Source organism: Oryzias latipes, chromosome 6 (assembly GCF_002234675.1).
Source record: "Oryzias latipes chromosome 6, ASM223467v1".
Lineage (NCBI taxonomy): Eukaryota > Metazoa > Chordata > Actinopteri > Beloniformes > Adrianichthyidae > Oryzias > Oryzias latipes.
Genome location: NC_019864.2, coordinates 10,649,467 through 10,665,728, shown reverse-complemented (window position 1 = coordinate 10,665,728; position 16,262 = coordinate 10,649,467). Strand labels below are relative to the sequence as shown.

The 16,262-nt window shown below is 39.5% G+C and overlaps 1 protein-coding gene across 3 annotated transcripts; it reads right to left on the bottom strand.

The window, feature by feature from the left end:
* Nucleotides 1–1,538: 1,538 nt before the first annotated feature.
* Nucleotides 1,539–11,028, bottom strand: bmt2 (base methyltransferase of 25S rRNA 2 homolog). 3 transcript variants are annotated; one of them, XM_020703840.2, is made up of 6 exons: nt 10,449–11,028; nt 7,945–8,086; nt 7,741–7,869; nt 4,564–4,678; nt 4,098–4,132; nt 1,539–4,049 (listed from the first exon to the last, which is right to left on the bottom strand). In XM_020703840.2, exons 1-6 carry the CDS (start codon nt 10,606–10,608, stop codon nt 3,500–3,502), a joined length of 1,131 nt encoding a protein of 376 aa, XP_020559499.1. In that variant the 5' UTR covers nt 10,609–11,028; the 3' UTR covers nt 1,539–3,499. The 3 variants fall into 3 exon arrangements, with proteins under 3 accessions (XP_020559499.1, XP_004069534.1, XP_011474186.1); XM_004069486.4 differs by having other exon boundaries at nt 1,539–4,132; nt 10,449–11,026; XM_011475884.3 differs by lacking the exon at nt 10,449–11,028 and adding an exon at nt 8,211–8,685 and having other exon boundaries at nt 1,539–4,132.
* Between the last annotated feature and the right edge of the window lie 5,234 nt (nt 11,029–16,262).

The window sequence follows — 16,262 nt, the reverse complement described above, 5'->3', positions numbered from 1 at the left end:
GGTTGTGTACGAAAGCGAAAGAGCCAGCGGTAGAAACAGATTACGTCGTTAAAATAGTTTACCTTTTGAATATTGGTAGGTAAAATAGTAAAACTCTAAGAGGAATACTTTCTGCAAATTAATGTGTAATTTTAATGATTCAGATTGTAAAATAAAGGGAAAAGAGTTCATCTGTATGCTCTAAAACGTTTTATGATTTATCTGTTGTATTATGCATAAAGGATATAATGAAGTTGTATATATTGTTGGGTTACGAAAATGTTATATGATTAACAAATATGATAGCTTTTGTCTTATTTATCACAACCCATTAGATCAAATAATAGGTAAAAAGTTTTTTTAGAATAAAAATGTTAGAATTTTTTATTCTTAGAAGAAATCCACGATTAATTTAGCAAAATCGTGATATAGATAGTATCAATTATAGTAGTTTAACTGGGAAAACATCTGGAGGGCCTGGTTAACTGTACAAATGACACTTGGTCATTACAGTTATCCCTTGTGCTATCTTAGATGACCCCACCCTTACTTTGACGTGTTCTCCCTACCATGACAAAGGTGGACAAAGGTGGATGAAGGTGGAAAGATTTCTTGTAATCCATGGACACCAGTGAAGATCACAAATCATTGAAGAAAAAAGGTTCAGAGCACTGTCTAGTGGGTCTAGATGACCCAACTCCCAATGTTAAAGTGCCTAGGATAGCACAAGGGTTACAGTTTTCTGCCCTGTAGTTCATCGTCACTCCACTAGAGGGCAGTAGAAGTGCTTTTCCAGCTCTTTTCAAACTGGCTGCTTTCTCAAAATCTCAAAAACACTTAGCGGGAAAAGTTTGCTAATTTTAAAGCTTAAATATGAAAAAGGCTCATCTAATGTTATGTTGTCTTTTAAAGGGACTGCGTATTCTAAAGGTCTATATGTTTGATTCTTCAAATAGTACAGTTATACCATGTTATAAATGTGTGGATCAAATTTGACACAAAAAGCTGTTTTTTCCTCTGAACACATGTCATATTTTCATCCTAAACTACTATTGTTGTGAACTTTGTAACCCTTGTGCTATCCTAGGCACTTTAACATTGGGAGTTGGGTCATCTAGACCCACTAGACAGTGCGCTGAACCTTTTTTCTTCAATGATTCATGGATTACATGAAATTTTTCCACCTTTATCCACCTTTGTCATGGTAGGGAGAACACATCAATGTAAGGGTGGGGTCATAGGATACAAAAGTTTGGGTCATGCTAATGAGATAAGAGTCTCAGAAATGCCTGTATTAGATATAATAGGAATGGTTCCATAGGGTAAAATCAACATTAGTCACCATTATTTGATTTTATGTAAAGATGTGAATATCTTAAGTTTTATTGCACATAACATACAAGATGGAATTTTCAATTGAAAGAATGAACAAATGAATGAATACAACAAATAAAGAAAATGAAGGTTAAACGTTTAAGGGCTTTTTTTGTTTGTTTTTTAGGAAACAGACCTGTGAGGAAGTTGATGGGTGTCATAGTTCAAAAAGAGAGGATTCAACATTTCACTTCATGTCAAACTTTATTACCTAAATGTAACCCAGCCGTGTTGGGTTCAGAAATGTTTTGGTTTCTTTTCAGATACAAAGAAAACTTTGGGGAACTTCTACAGCTTGATGAGCAGGTCTGATGTCCTAACTCTACACTTTCCAGTCTGAAGGAGGCTATGCAACGATTAGAATCATGTTGACTTTTTATTTATTGCAGCACTTTCAACTTTCCTTTTCCAGTTCCATACTTTTCTTTTTCGTTGACGTTTTTCAGGATACAGAAATGCTGAGATCATGATGGAAAATATGCCAAAGCAACAATCAAACTCTCTATAATAAAGACAAAACACTGTTTACTCATTTGATGATTTTTGTTCTACTACAACCAGCAATTTCCCACAATACTTAATAAAACTTTAAAAAGTAACATTGCCTTATGGGTAAAAGTAATTGAATGTATTTTAACCACCGTCAGGCCTTCAAACCTTTTTGGTTTCTAGCTGATTTCAAGAAAATAAGCAGCTTTCTTAACTGCTGCTTCTTTCTTGACTTGAAACCCTTTAGTACACATCTGCAGCACTGGATAGTCAACACAAAAACAACACAACTTATACATCACATTCATTTATCACAGAGAAATACAACCGTCTGATGTGCACACCTTGTTCTGCATGGATGAAACGGTGATAATGAAGAAAAATAAATCATGCAAATGGGCCAAAAGACTGGAAGACAACAAAAAAGAAAAAAAAATAGAACTCATGTAGTCTCAAAATGATATAGAGAGCACAAACTTTGTACACCTACACTGTCTTGTTCCCTTAACACAACAGAGGAAGATCCTGTCAAACCACTCATTTTGTCCAAAACTGACATAAAAATACAAGGCACCTTCGTCTGAATGGGATTGTTTTATTGGCCAGTCATCGACTATTATTAAGAGCTAAAAGGACACATTTGCTGGGGCCCCCCCTGGATTAGGCAATAAAGTGCAGGCCACAAAAACAGAGTCCACTCCTTCATTCAGACCCACAAACACACTTTCACTTCACCTGGTAGTGTCCTCAGCTGAAACCGTAGCAGTTTTGTCAACTCCACGCCAGCCTTTTCTTCTGAATGACTCCCTATTAGAAAACTACCACTTAGTGCAAAAATTGGTTCGATTTTTTTAAATGAAAGGACACAGGTGAGGGGAAAATGCCACCCACTCCCACTGGTGTTTTTCTCTTAAAATAAAAGAAATGTCTATAATCTAACAAAATTTTGTCAGAATAATGAGTGAAGCCCCCCCAAAAAAGTACCTATTTAACATTTGTACCTTTTTACACATGAAGTAAACAGTTACATTTTCACAAAAGTAAACCAGGGTAACACTTCTTCTACTGTAGGATTCTAAAATTGCTACAAATACTAATTTTTTTTTTGTAAAATCTACAGAAGTCATTCAGTTCAAACAGCATCATCACAGATTTCACAGGTTAACATCTGACTAAAAGTATGGAGTATATTTTCCATTTAAAAATGATTTTTTTTGTCTAAGTAAACTAAAAGCACATCAATAGTCTGCTGCATGACAGTGACAGAAGCGAGTGCAGCCGTCCTTCCAGCCTTCGTGGCCTCTCAGCTTGTTGTTTTTGATCAGCACTACCTTATTCCAATCTAGACAGAATGTTGACGAGCCCATTTGGACTTTTCGAGAACGGTTTGGGAAATTTGCATTACAAAGGGGGGTCAATTTCCAAATATTAAAAATAAAAAGGAGAAAAACCTAGTTATATATGAAAATAGATCCATCTTAGTGTCAGCATGTGCAATTTTTACTCTTTAATGGAGTGTGGATATGAGAAAATAATCTGTAAACTTTTCTCGGTCACACTGTGCAAATTGCATTTTCTCGGGAGAAAAAGGGGGGAGAAGGATGCAGCAGGTTTGAATTTGGCAGCGCAGCAGCAGAAGGGGGGGTGCTGGTTCCGTCTAGCTCTGGAGCAGTATGGGGTCGTCCAGCTCTTGAAAGCAAGGTACAGAGCTGCTCTGGCTCTCCCCGGAATCCGAATCGTACGGCGTGTCCGGCAGCTCGTTGAAGCTCCACGCCAGCTGGTCGTCCTCGAACTCGGAGCGTGACTGCGCCGGCACGTCGGCGCAGTCCTCCTCCTCGTTGGAGTTAAAGTCCTGGGGGATGTAGAGCATCTCGGGGTAGTTGCGCGACACCAGATCACTGCTTGTAGCCAGGGACACCTTCCGGAATGCGATGAGGTGCATGTGGGAGTACTTGACGTATTTGTAGCGCTTGAAGCCCAGGGACTCCACCGCCACCCGCCAGCTGCGCATCATGAGGGCGTGGCGGTTCTGGTGGGAGGAGTCAGGCGTGATGATGAGCAGGAGGCCGTGCAGCTCCAGCAACTCGTGGGCTTTCTTGCAGCAGATCCAGCGCTGGTACGGCGAGGGGAAGTAGGAGAGGAGCAGGGAGAAGACCACGACGTGGAACAGCTGAGCGGGCAGGGCGTCGATGGGGTTGTGCAGCTGGCGGAGGAAGGCTTCCACTGCATCCCCCGCCAGCTGCAGAGGCTGCTGGAGCTGAAGGTTGAGGAAGTCACACTTGTAAACACTCTGAAAAGACACAACAAACAAATAAGACACACAATGCAAATGATTCGTAATTCATAAGCTTTAACCACGCACTAACACGCACATACGAGTCATCTCTGCTGGTTTCTAGCCTTGTGTCCTACAGGCCGTTAGTTAGCACACAGGCAGGACGCCTCACACCATGGGCGGCCATGGTGCAGCGCTAGGACTGTCGACCCATGATCGTGATATTGCAGGTTCGATTCCCGCCTTGTACACCCATGTGTCGAAGTGTCCTTGGGCAAGAGCTGCCACCGGTGTGTGAATGTGACTATGACTGTAAAGCGCTTTGGGCCTTCGAAAGAAGGTAGAAAAGCACTATACAAGTATACCCTATTTACCATTTTTATGTGATAAGAAAAGCGTAAAATAAAAATAAAAAACATACATAAAAAAGACCCAAGAGTTCTCACCTCTACTGCAGGCACGATGTCGATTCCAACGGTGAGGAATTCATCAAACTTCAGGAACGGGTTGAAGCAGCTTCCAACATCCAGAAGGCGCATTTTGCCCAGCTGGGAGATGGAACTGAAACGTGGGAGAGGCATCCGTGGGCAGACAGTCGCATGTAAAGCATATCACATAGAAGTACAGCATTTCCTCGTTTATCGCAGGAGTTCTGTTGCAAAATGAATCGTCTTTGTTTTTTACGATCACTATAGATGGTTTAAGGCTGTAACCCCCCCCCCCCCCCCCCCACTACACACTTCACCCACTTTTCTCATACAAACATTTTCACACTTTTCTCTCTTGTATGAGGTTCCACTTGGATGATCTCTTTCACAAGCGTTTCCGGTGGTCTTTCAATTATGAGGCTTTTAAGCAAAATCAGAAAACCTGTGTTGTTTTCTGGGACTTAGTTTCTGCAGAGCAGCAGGAGCTCATTAGAAATTTAACTCTGAGCTGTGGGCAGCTCTCCTGCTGGCTTACAGCCCCTCACAACCCCAACGTAACAAACAAAAATGGCGATCAGAGCTATCCCATCAGTTTTGAGCCAGAGGCAAAGACGTCCATAGATCTAGTAGTCTGTAAGTGAAAGCGGAGCCAGGAGCTCGTGGCCTGCCCAGCACATTTTTTACAGTCAGGACCATAAATATTTGGACAGAGCACATTCTTTTTAATTTTGTGTCTTTAAATTACCACAGTGAATTTTAAATCAAACAACTCAGATGCCATTGAAGTGCAGACTTTCAGCTTTTATTCCACGGGTTGAACAAAAAGATTGCATACAAATGTGAAAAACTAAAGCATTTTTTAAACCCAATCCCTTCATTTCATGGGCTTATAAGTAATTGGACAAATAAAATAACTGAAAACAAAATGGTCATTACAAATATTTGAAGAAAACCCTTTGTTGGCAATGACAGCCTGAAGTCTTGAACTCATGGACATCACCAGATGCTGGGTTTTCTCCTTCTGAATGCTCTGCCAGGCCTTTACTGCAGCGGCTTTCAGTTGCTGTTTGTTTGTGGGCCTTTCTGTCTAAAGTTTAGTCTTCAACAAGTGAAATGCTGCTCAATTGGGTTAAGATCAGGTGACTGACTTCAAGAATATTCCACTTCTTTGCTTTAATAAACTCCTGAGTTGCTTTGGCTGTATGTTTGGGGTCGTTGTCCATCTGTATTCTGAAACGCCGCCCAATCAGTTTGGCTGCATTCACCTGGATCTGTGCAGACAGTATGTTTCTGAACACCTCAGAATTCATTGGGCTGCTTCTGTCCTGTGTCACGTCATCATTAAACACTAGTGTCACAGTGCCACTAGCAGCTATGCACGCCCAGACCATCACACTGCCTCCACAGTGTTTTACTGATGATGTAGTGTGCTTTGGATCATGAGCTTCTCCACGCCTTCTCCATACTTTTCTCTTGGTAGAGGTTGATTTTGGTTTCATCTGTCCAAAGAATGTTTCTCCAGAACTGTGCTGGCTTTTTTAGATGCTTTTTAGTAAAGTCCAATCTAGCCTTCCTATTCTTGAGGCTTATGAGTGGCTGTTGATTTTGCCACTCCTAATACTTTAGCAATTTCTGGCATGGTTTTTTTTCCTGTTTTCTCAGCTTAATGATGGCTCCTTTCACCTGCATGGAGAGCTCCTTTGACCGCATGTTGTCTGTTCACAGCAAAATCTTCAAAATGCAGCACGAGTCCTCTAATCAACTCCAGGCCTTTTATCTGCTTCACTCATAATGACATAACAAGGGAATTGACCACACCCGCCCATGGAACAGCATGGACGTCAATTGTCCAATTGCTAACAGGCCCATGAAATGAAGGGATTGAGTTTAAAAAATGCTTTAGTTTTTCACATTTTTATGCAAACCTTTTTGTTCAACTCATGGAATAAAAGCTGAAAGTCTGCACTTCAGTGGGATCTGAGTTGTTTTATTTAAAGTTCACTGTGGTAATGTACAGAAACTAAATTAGAAAGAATGTGTCTCTGTCCAAATATTTATGGTCCTGACTGTACGTCACAAAAAAGCTGCTGGTCCAACAACATTTCTTAATCTGCTCCTGATTCACAACAGTTTAAATAAAGAAATACCCAAAAATTAAAATTTGAAATGATGTTTTTTATGTGTATCTTCCATCATCAGAAAATGTCACAAGAACAAGAAGATGTTAAACACAAAAAACACGATTTTCATCAGAGTGCATCTTTAAACCCTCTTAAAGTTCAGACCTTGGCGGAAAAATAAGTGCAGTATTAATAAATTATTATGAAATAATGTACAGGAGACACAGCACTGATCGGGTTGATTGATTAATTATACAGCCAATCAGGACACAGAACAAAATCCACGGTTATAGAGAAAAAAATGTAAAAAAAAGCAAAAAAAATTGAAAACCCAGCATGATTCTAAAATGTGAGACTGACTGGTAAAGGGTGATCTAGCTAGGGACCATGAAAAAAATCATATTAATATAATATTGTAAATGATGTTAAAGCCAAAATCCCTTGGGGTTAAATGTTCGTATCTGGCTGCAGGATTGCTGTTCTTGTTTTGATTTGAACCTTTTAACACCAGAGCTTAGCTCCAGTGTTGGCATACTTTAACTGTTTACGCTATGAACGCAACTCCAGCAGCTTCTGATGTGGAAAAAAAAATATGCGCCGATATGCAACACTGTACGGTAGGTGAGCGCTGACACAGTCTTCGTACATCAGCGGATTCTGACGTGAAGACAAGCGGCTTAGCGCTGTTGTGTTGCAGCGAAGCCGATGTGAAAAGACGCTTTTCTCTGCATCAGAATCTGCTGATTGGCGTTGATCAAAGAGTGACGGCGTGTCAAAGGGCGTGTGGGTTTTGAGGCGTTACCGGCAACATCTCAGGTGTTGAAGAGTTAAAGCACCAATTCAAAACCAGGGCTGATTTTAAAAAGCTTGACAAAAATCCAAAAAGAAATGTGAAAATATAAAATTATAAAAGAATATTTCAATCCTTTTCTGCTCAACCTATTGCACCAGCTAATGGTCTGTGTGAGTGACGAGCAGACTATATAATATTCCTCTGGGTGTTAGCCACTGTATTCTGTATCTTTAAGTTTCCTAACATTTCATTTATACAAAGGCTGTTTTGACTTCAACCTACCTGGGGATGGCGCTGTGTGCTTGAGCATTCACAGATGCTGCAGGCGGGTTTGCGCCCACCTTGGCACTCTTCTCATCCTTTTCTAAGACTCTCTTCACCCCACCCTGCAGGAAATACTCCTGACAGACGCTGAACGAGATGAGAGCAAACCCGTTCAGACGCGCAAAAAAACCTGGATCAAAAACCTAAAGCGTGTTCGGTCACCTGCGACACCACTCGATGCGGTTCTCTCCTTCACAGTTTTTGGTCCAGTGGTTATCAGCGAGATTTTTCATGGCCAGCGCGTACTCGCTCAGCATCTGCTCGTCCTCGCAGTGCTCACGCCAGATCTTTTCGAAGTCGCCCACTGAGGAGAGGAAAAGCACAACAAGATTAGAAGAATTTGCATTCAAGGCTGTACAAATTGGCTGATGTAGCAGAATAGCCAAATCGTATGGTGCTTTTGATTAGTCATCAAAAAATGAACCCACTTGCCAGCTTTGGTCATCAGTTTAGAGCTCAAAACATGATTTCACTTCCTAGAAAAGCTGCTGATAAGCTTCGCCACAGCTCCGAGTACTTTGATGCTTCAACACAGCGCACATTGCTGCATGAAAGCACAAAGGTAGCACTGTTCTTCAAAAAATTTAAATAAAATCCACCTCAGAGCAACAATGATATCCCACAAAAACTTCTCATCCAAGCAGCTCAGAAGCAGACAGCCAGTGGCATAAGCAAACGCGTTGATTAGAGAGAAATCCCATGACCAGAAGGGAAAAACAAAACTCATCTGATTTGTAGAAACGAGAAGCCAACGAGTCGATTGGTGGTAAACAGCGGTGCTGTGGAAGCATGACCACGCGATTCAATGCCAAGCCCTCCAGATCATGCTTTACTTATTAACCAATCATGAGGTCTGTGGGGATTCCTGTAGTCTTCAAAACAACCAGTTTCTCCTTCCCAGAATGTTTTAATTGACACATTTGACTTTGTGATTCATTTTAACAATCTGATAAAGGAGCATAGAAAAACCTGACCTCTTTGGTTTAGCTCCACACTGGAATTATAGGAGTATTGTTGCCTTGTTTACCTGTTTCTATGCTGTTGAAACATTCTTTCTGATTCTTGCTTTGCAATTTAATGATAAACAATCAGGAATGTATGCTGAAACCGTCTTAATTCATTACATTTATAGTTTTTGAACCAGAAAACTGAATAAAAAAACCAACATGGTGAAAATAAGCCCCTATTAATATTAAAAAGGGAGGGGGGGTTTAAAAATTTCATTTTTTTTTTAAGTTTCTTTCCTTTTTATCACAATTCCCTTAGGAAGATGCATCCTTTGTTTGTAAAGATGGAAAATGAATAAAAGCACAAAGGACCACGGTACATTTTGAAGACTAGATTTAAAAATAAAAACATCATATTGCTCTCAGAAGTCATGCACAGAATGAAGTTCTGCACCAGTGCTGTAAAGTTTATCTGATGTCTTTGACTGCTGATGATGGTGAGCTTATGTAAGTCAGTGCTGCCATGCTGCAAGAGGGGGTTTTCCAAACTTCCCATCTAGCACAAACCCAACTAGAAAATAAGACACTTAGCGGCAGACAAACATGCACAAAGGAAACCAAAGTCTTAGGCTGATATCTTCTTGATGTGGGGGTTTCAATCACTTTTGTGTACGTATGTGCACCCACAGCCACACACACACACACACACACACACAACATTGAGTTTGGTGTTTACGTTTAGAAGGATTATTCCAATCCTTTCCTTTCCTGACAAGCTGATCATTATTGTTGTTCCTGCTATACATTTTCTTTATGTTTATCATATGTGACACACATACATCAGTCTATATGTGTTACTGTTAAACCACATAAACAAACCACCGAGATCATTTCTCTAAAGAGTAAAAATCAAGAACCAAAACTTACATCTCCCATTTAGCACAGAGGGTGCAGAGGTAACCTACTAAAAGTAAAAGCTCAACATAATATGTCATTTAATTAAATTAATTTAAAAAAAAAACAAAAGGGAAAATTACATCACGTAGCATTAGCTAAATGCTGATTAAAACTGAATAAGCAATAATAATACAATCATTGCAAACCTTGTAATTACGTCACTTACCTTCCATAATTGATCAAATGGGAGATTCTGTCTGGATTTTAAACAGTCTGTTGTCTACCTCAGCTCCCATAATGCATTGCTCATATAAATCCCTGTCATTCAAAGATATTTTAATTTTAAATCAGTCTACAGTCGCTTTGGATAATTATTATTTTTTAAAATTAAAATATATTCAGAGTTAAATTAAAATTGATAAATCAGATGTCAAAATATTACTGTATTGCAGGCTTTAATAAGACAGAAAATACTCTATGAACATGATCCGATTATTTTATTGACTAGACCAGAGAGGCGGTATAAGTTATTCATTTCCAACAGATAATGTTTGTAAGAGAGAATACACAAAGATTAAACACAGCCCAATGGCCAATCCAATGCCATTATCAAGACCTTTTTTGCTAAAGCCTCTTTCAAAGCACTCGCTAGCTAAACATTGGCTAATAGACAGTTAGCTAAGAAACGATGCCCCAACGTGCTATGCATTTGATTAAAAATGTTTTGAATGTTAAAACGGTGTGCATACGTGAGAAGATTCGGTGTTGTTAGCCACAGGGCTGCAGTGCCACAGAAGGGCCCAACAAGAACAAGCTGCTTACCCTCTTTGTATTTTCTGCGCAGTTTCCTGTGGACGTTTTTGACGAGCCCCGACAGCTTCTCCTGCTCCTGCTTGCACGGTGCTTCATGCGGAATCAGCACGTAGGATCCCTCCGGGTGGCAGTCCGTCTCCCCTGTCTCTACATTATCCCTGGGATTCATCGCTCCGTTCCGCCGACGACGCCTCCGCTGACCGCTTCTCTTTTTCCAAACTGCAATCCGACCGGCCAGACACCACCAGGCAACAACGCGCAAGACGATTGGTCAATTTTGACACACATTCTGGGGAACTGACAGCCTGTCGTCCAATCACAGCTAGAGAAAGGCCTCCTCCCTCGACTGCGTGCTGCCATGAGGCATTTAGGTGAACTCGTAAATTTTACAACTTTTAATGTAGTTATATTAAATCGAAAATGACAAAACTTACTGAAGATATAAAATTGAGTTTTAAATAGACATTTTTTCTTTAGTTTTAACCGATTTAAGTGCTTTTGTGCTCATTTTGGAGACAATGAAGATACATTTCATTTTGGATTGAAAATCCAAAACGAGAAGGTTAATTCTTGATGACAATTGAGCCGCAGAATGCATCCCAGACATCAAATCAAATCAAATCAAATCAAACTTTATTTATAAAGCACTTTTCATATAAAAATATAACACAAAGTGCTTTACATTAAAACAACAAAATATAAAAACAAGCAAGCATTAATAAATAAATAAATAAATAATAGGGCCCCCCTCCCCGTACCTAGCCCCCCACGCCTTTCACACCTCCCACTCTCTAACTGATGGAAAATGACAATGAAAAATAGGCTGTAAAACATATGCTGAGCACAAAAACATGATGCGGGAAACGCTAATAATTGGAACCTCCCCCCCTGTGAACAGCCGCATAGACGGCCAAATGCAACATCACAGGCGGGGACCGCTCCACCACAGCTAAGCGGTGATGCAGGTCCCCACCCAGAGCCGCAGCGGCTGAACAGCAGCCGTCCAAGAGGGAGAGGTTCCAGCTGAGGAAGCACCGGAAATAAAAATGAATAAAAATTGAGAATCAAAAAGTAAACATATTGATAAAAACGATAAAACATTGAAATAAGGTAAATTAAAATAACACGTTAAAAATCAGGTTCAAGTTCATAAAACAAGATAAAATGGATAAAGAAATAAAATAAAAATAGAAAATACATATAGATAAATAACAATAAATAAATAAAAGTAGTAAAATAAATAAATAATAAATAAAAATTAGATAAAAGCCAGGTTAAAAAGATGGGTCTTGAGCCTTTTCTTAAAAGTATCAATGCTCTCTGCGGCTCTCAGGCCCTCTGGCAGACTGTTCCATAAGCGGGGACCATAGTGCTGAAATGCAGCTTCTCCATAGGTTTTAGTTTTTACAGTTGGAATGGTTAACAGACCAGTGCGAGAGGATCTCAGGGTCCGCGAGGGTTCATATCTTACTAAAAGATCTGATAAATAAGAAGGCGCAAGACCGTTAAGACATTTAAAAACTGTTAAAAGTATCTTAAATGTAGAGACATATCTATCTAACAATACATCTGCAATCAATCATTCATAACAATACCTTACTGCTATGTGGGGTCATCGGAGGCCCATGCATGAAAACATTTTTTAAAAAGGTGACTGGATGGGAATATGATTCTCTAGATTTTTATAATAAAACTTTTGATTTACAAATAGTATTACAACTTTGTTTTAAGAAATGGAGAGCTTTAACAGCAACAATTCAGTGACTCACTAATACACAAAAGTGAACAAATACACAAAATGAGAAAAAAAAGATTGAATCCTAGACTAGTCATCTAGTCATTTTGTACATCACTTTAGCTAAATCCTTAGCAAAAAGTATTCTATTTAAGTAAACAGTACTTAGTCCATACTAAAAGTGAGGAAGGATACTTGAAGTTTGCTTTTTATATATTATCTATATATTTTAAACTTAAAATGTTCCAATTTAGTGGAAAGAAGTATTCAGTTAGTGTACTTCCTACACTACACAAACATGGCCTGTAGTAGCTATACTTATACTTAAGTGCACTACTTTTTCTAAGGAAAAAGCGTTATTTTAATAGTGCATTTGTGTACATAGCGCCACCCTATGATCTGGTAGCCAACTTTAATAGGTTCGGTCTCATTGCAAAAGTGTTGGCTAATGTACATCAAATAAAGACAGTTTAATCACAGGTATTGTTCTTGATTTGAAGTGTATGTTTTCTGAAACAAAGAGAAATAGTTTTCAGTCACCCATTTAGAGTGTAGGTATGCTTTCCTGTAAACCTCTGACATTTTGAGAGCACTCCTCTCTCCCAGAATATCTCACAGCATGTGACGACTGCAGTGCTGTTTATGCAACTGCAGTAATCCATTGTAAATGAACTGTCATGCTGCCTGGCAAAAAGTAATCTTCACATCAGGATAAGGTTATCCTCACTTCAAAGCAAACAAACAAAAAAATATTAACCCTAAAATAATCCCCTTGTTTTAATTTATTTTTCATCAATTCCAAATTCTTTTTCATTTTCGCTTAGAATTCTTAAGATGTAGCTATGTGGGACTAAGAGTAAACTGTTTTTTAGTCAAATACCTATTAAAATCTACAATAAAACTGAGTATGCCTGATTTATTACTGCACTCAGCCAGTAATATACTCATAACTTGGATGTCTGTCACTGTTTCTGTGAAGACAGTTTGATGGCTGTGTTTCAAGGAAGTGTTAAACACTGGAATAATGACAAGGTGTGCAAGATTCCGCCAAAGTGCCAAGAAAGACAACCAAAAAAAAATGTCAATCATACAGTTAACAATGATGAATTGTCTATTACAAATGTGGCCCCACCTACTACAAGTTAGGTGACAGTAAAGTTATAAAAGCTGGCTAAACACACTGAAAAATTCCCGATTTATAAAAAAAAAACACTTAAAGTTTACAGTGATGCAATTAGAGCCATTGATTTCATTTTAATGTAATGGAGTGGATCATTGTTCATTCATTCATTTTCTGAGCCTGTTTTCGTCCCTTTTGGGGCTGCTGGAGCCAAACCCAGTCACTTGTGGGAAAGTATTTGGATGGTGGGAGAAGCTGAAGTCCCTGGAGAAAACATGTAACACATGGAAACTCCACACAGACAGGTCTCCTGTTGGAGATTCTGTTTCAGGCCCCCCAGCTGGGACTTGAACTGGGGCCTTCTTGCTGTGAGGAAAGAGTGCTAACCACTGTCCCACCGTGCAGCCCAACTAGTTAAAAATTAGTTTAACTTTGAGAATTTATTGATAAATGACTAATGTGACAGCTTTACTGCTTTGATTGTTCTTAAAGCACAAAGGAAATAAGCTCTCAACAACATACAATTTTACCAGCTGCAGTTTAGAAATGATAAAAACAATTATTAAAGAGACAAATCTGGCATTTAGAGCCATGAGAGGCAGACATTTGTATTCACTTTTAAATGTTTTTTTTTTTACTTTTTTTATTTTATTAAGAACTTGTCTTTGTACCTAAACAGCACACATACTGGTTTGGCAGTTTGATAGGATAGGTCAGCTGGATGTTAAGCATATTTTAAAACGGATAGTTCTTTAAAAAAGGATTTTTTTGTGAAGACTAAAATGCAGCTGTAGATTTAAAAAAAAAAGAAAAAAACGCACAAATCCAAACAGTAGGTAACTTTTTCTGAATTTTGGCTTTTTAACAACAGATCCTTCACCCACAACATTCTTTTACTCCATTTAAAGACGTATTGTGCAGAAACATGCCTCAACATCAGTCTTTGATATAACTTAGTATTTAAACCTAAAAGTCTAATTGGAGGTGAACAATTATAATATGAAATTCATATTTCCTAAATATACTTTAGAAATACAGTGCGTAACTGTAAAGCTTAATTGGTGATAAAAGCTATACAAATAAAATGTTAAAACTTTGCATTTAAATGTATTTGCCAGATGAAAAAATACTTTTTCATCTAAAACTTCCTTTAATTAAAAGCTCTAAACATAGAACTCCAAGCTCTAAAAGTCACTTTGCCACATGTTATTTATTCTAATTGAAGTGTGTGAATATGTGAACAATATGAACTGAAATTTGTTGTAAAGTAAGGAAAGGTACTGTAGCGTTCACGGTTTATCAAGTAGGTTTGGGTTTTTTCCTTTGTCTGAATTTGTTTTGTTCCTCTCGATCTTGGCCTGTTTTACACTTGTTTGGTTTTCTGATTCACTAGGGATTCCCTGATGTCTTTTGATTCATCTGGGGAAAAAATTAAATCATGAACAATAATAGAACAAAATTTAAATAATTGGAACATGGAACAATTCCCAGATGACGAGAGACAGGTTGTGTATCCATAAAAATGGTATTCAAGTAAAAGTAAATGGCGTATACTTGTATAGTGTTTTCTACCTTCTTACGAAGGCCCAAAGCACTTTACAGTCACAGTCCCATTCACCCATGCACACACACATTCACACACTGATGGTGGCTCCGCTGCCGAACACTGGCGCCAACCTCCCACCGGAGGCAAGGTGGGGTTCAGTGTCTTGCCCAAGGACACTACGACACATGGGCGTGCAAGGCGGGAATCGAACCTGCAATCTCACAATCATGGGTCGACCGCCCTACCACTGCTCCACGGACGCCCCAGTAGCAGGGGCGGAGCTACAGATGACGAGACCTTAAGCCCTGACCCCCCAATTGCCCCTGAATTTGGATTCAATATTAGTACAAGTATTGACAAATAAGAAATCATCAATATAAGCTTCTAAAGGCTCTGCACAAAAACCAAAAGCAGTATTTAAAAACAAAATCTTAAACCCCTCAAATTATTATTTTAAAATAATAACAGTTAATTAATAGCAGTTCATTTTTTGAATTAATTGAAAAAAGACTTCCTCTTGTTTCCAGTTTTTTATCAACAGTTATTATTCACCTTTTAACATATCCCATCACCACAGCGAATCAGCTTTCACTGATTTGCACAGGTGGTTTGGCAAAGATTTCTGCGTCAGATGCCCTTCCTGACGCAACCTTGTTTTTATTACCCGGGCTGGGGACAGGCACAGGGAGACCCAGACTTGGTCCCCTCGTGGCTACATGGTTAGGCCGTGGCGTGAAGGGTCTTGCCCAAGGACCCGCACTGGATTGAGCTCATTGCACCCCGTGTGAATCGAACCTTGTTTTTTCTGCACACCAGTCCAAACTTAAGGGTATTAATTGAAAAAATAAAACTTTTGCTTTCCTACTGTAGCTTTAGAAACATTACAAGCAAGATTGTTGACTCTCTCTGAGAATTCCACATCCTAACTATGGGCGCCAGTGTAAAGGATCTGGGTGCTCTACATCCAGCACCCGGATCCTTAACGCTGGCGCCCCCCAGGGGTGTGTTCTCTCCCCTCTGCTTTTCTCCTTCTACACAAACGACTGCACATCAGGAGCCCCTTCTGTGAAACTCTTGAAGTTTGCAGACGACACCACAGTCATTGGGCTCATCCGGAATGGTGATGAGAATGCATACAGAGGAGAAGAGGAGCGGCTAGTCCTCTGGTGCAGCCAGAACCACCTGGAGTTGAACCCACTTAAAACGGTGGAGATGACAGTGGACTTCAGGAGGAACCCCCTACCACACACCCCCACTCACAATTCTGAACACCACTGTCCCCTCAACAGACTTACACAGGTTCCAGGGTCCACCATCTCATGGAACCTTAAGTGGACCTTAAGTCCCATTGACTTAGTCCGGAAAAAGGCTCAGCAGAGGTTATACTTCCTGCAACAACTCAAGAAGTTCAACCTGCCTCAG

Excerpts from the sequence above, each read along its gene's own strand:
- bmt2 (XM_004069486.4), bottom strand. The coding sequence starts at position 10,608 with ATGAATCCCAGGGATAATGTAGAGACAGGGGAGACGGACTGCCACCCG. Across the intron at positions 8,087-10,448 it reads GCGCAGAAAATACAAAGAGG|TGGGCGACTTCGAAAAGATC; the intron begins GTAAGCAGCTTG and ends TCCTCTCCTCAG. Across the intron at positions 4,133-4,563 it reads ACATCGTGCCTGCAGTAGAG|AGTGTTTACAAGTGTGACTT; the intron begins GTGAGAACTCTT and ends GTGTCTTTTCAG.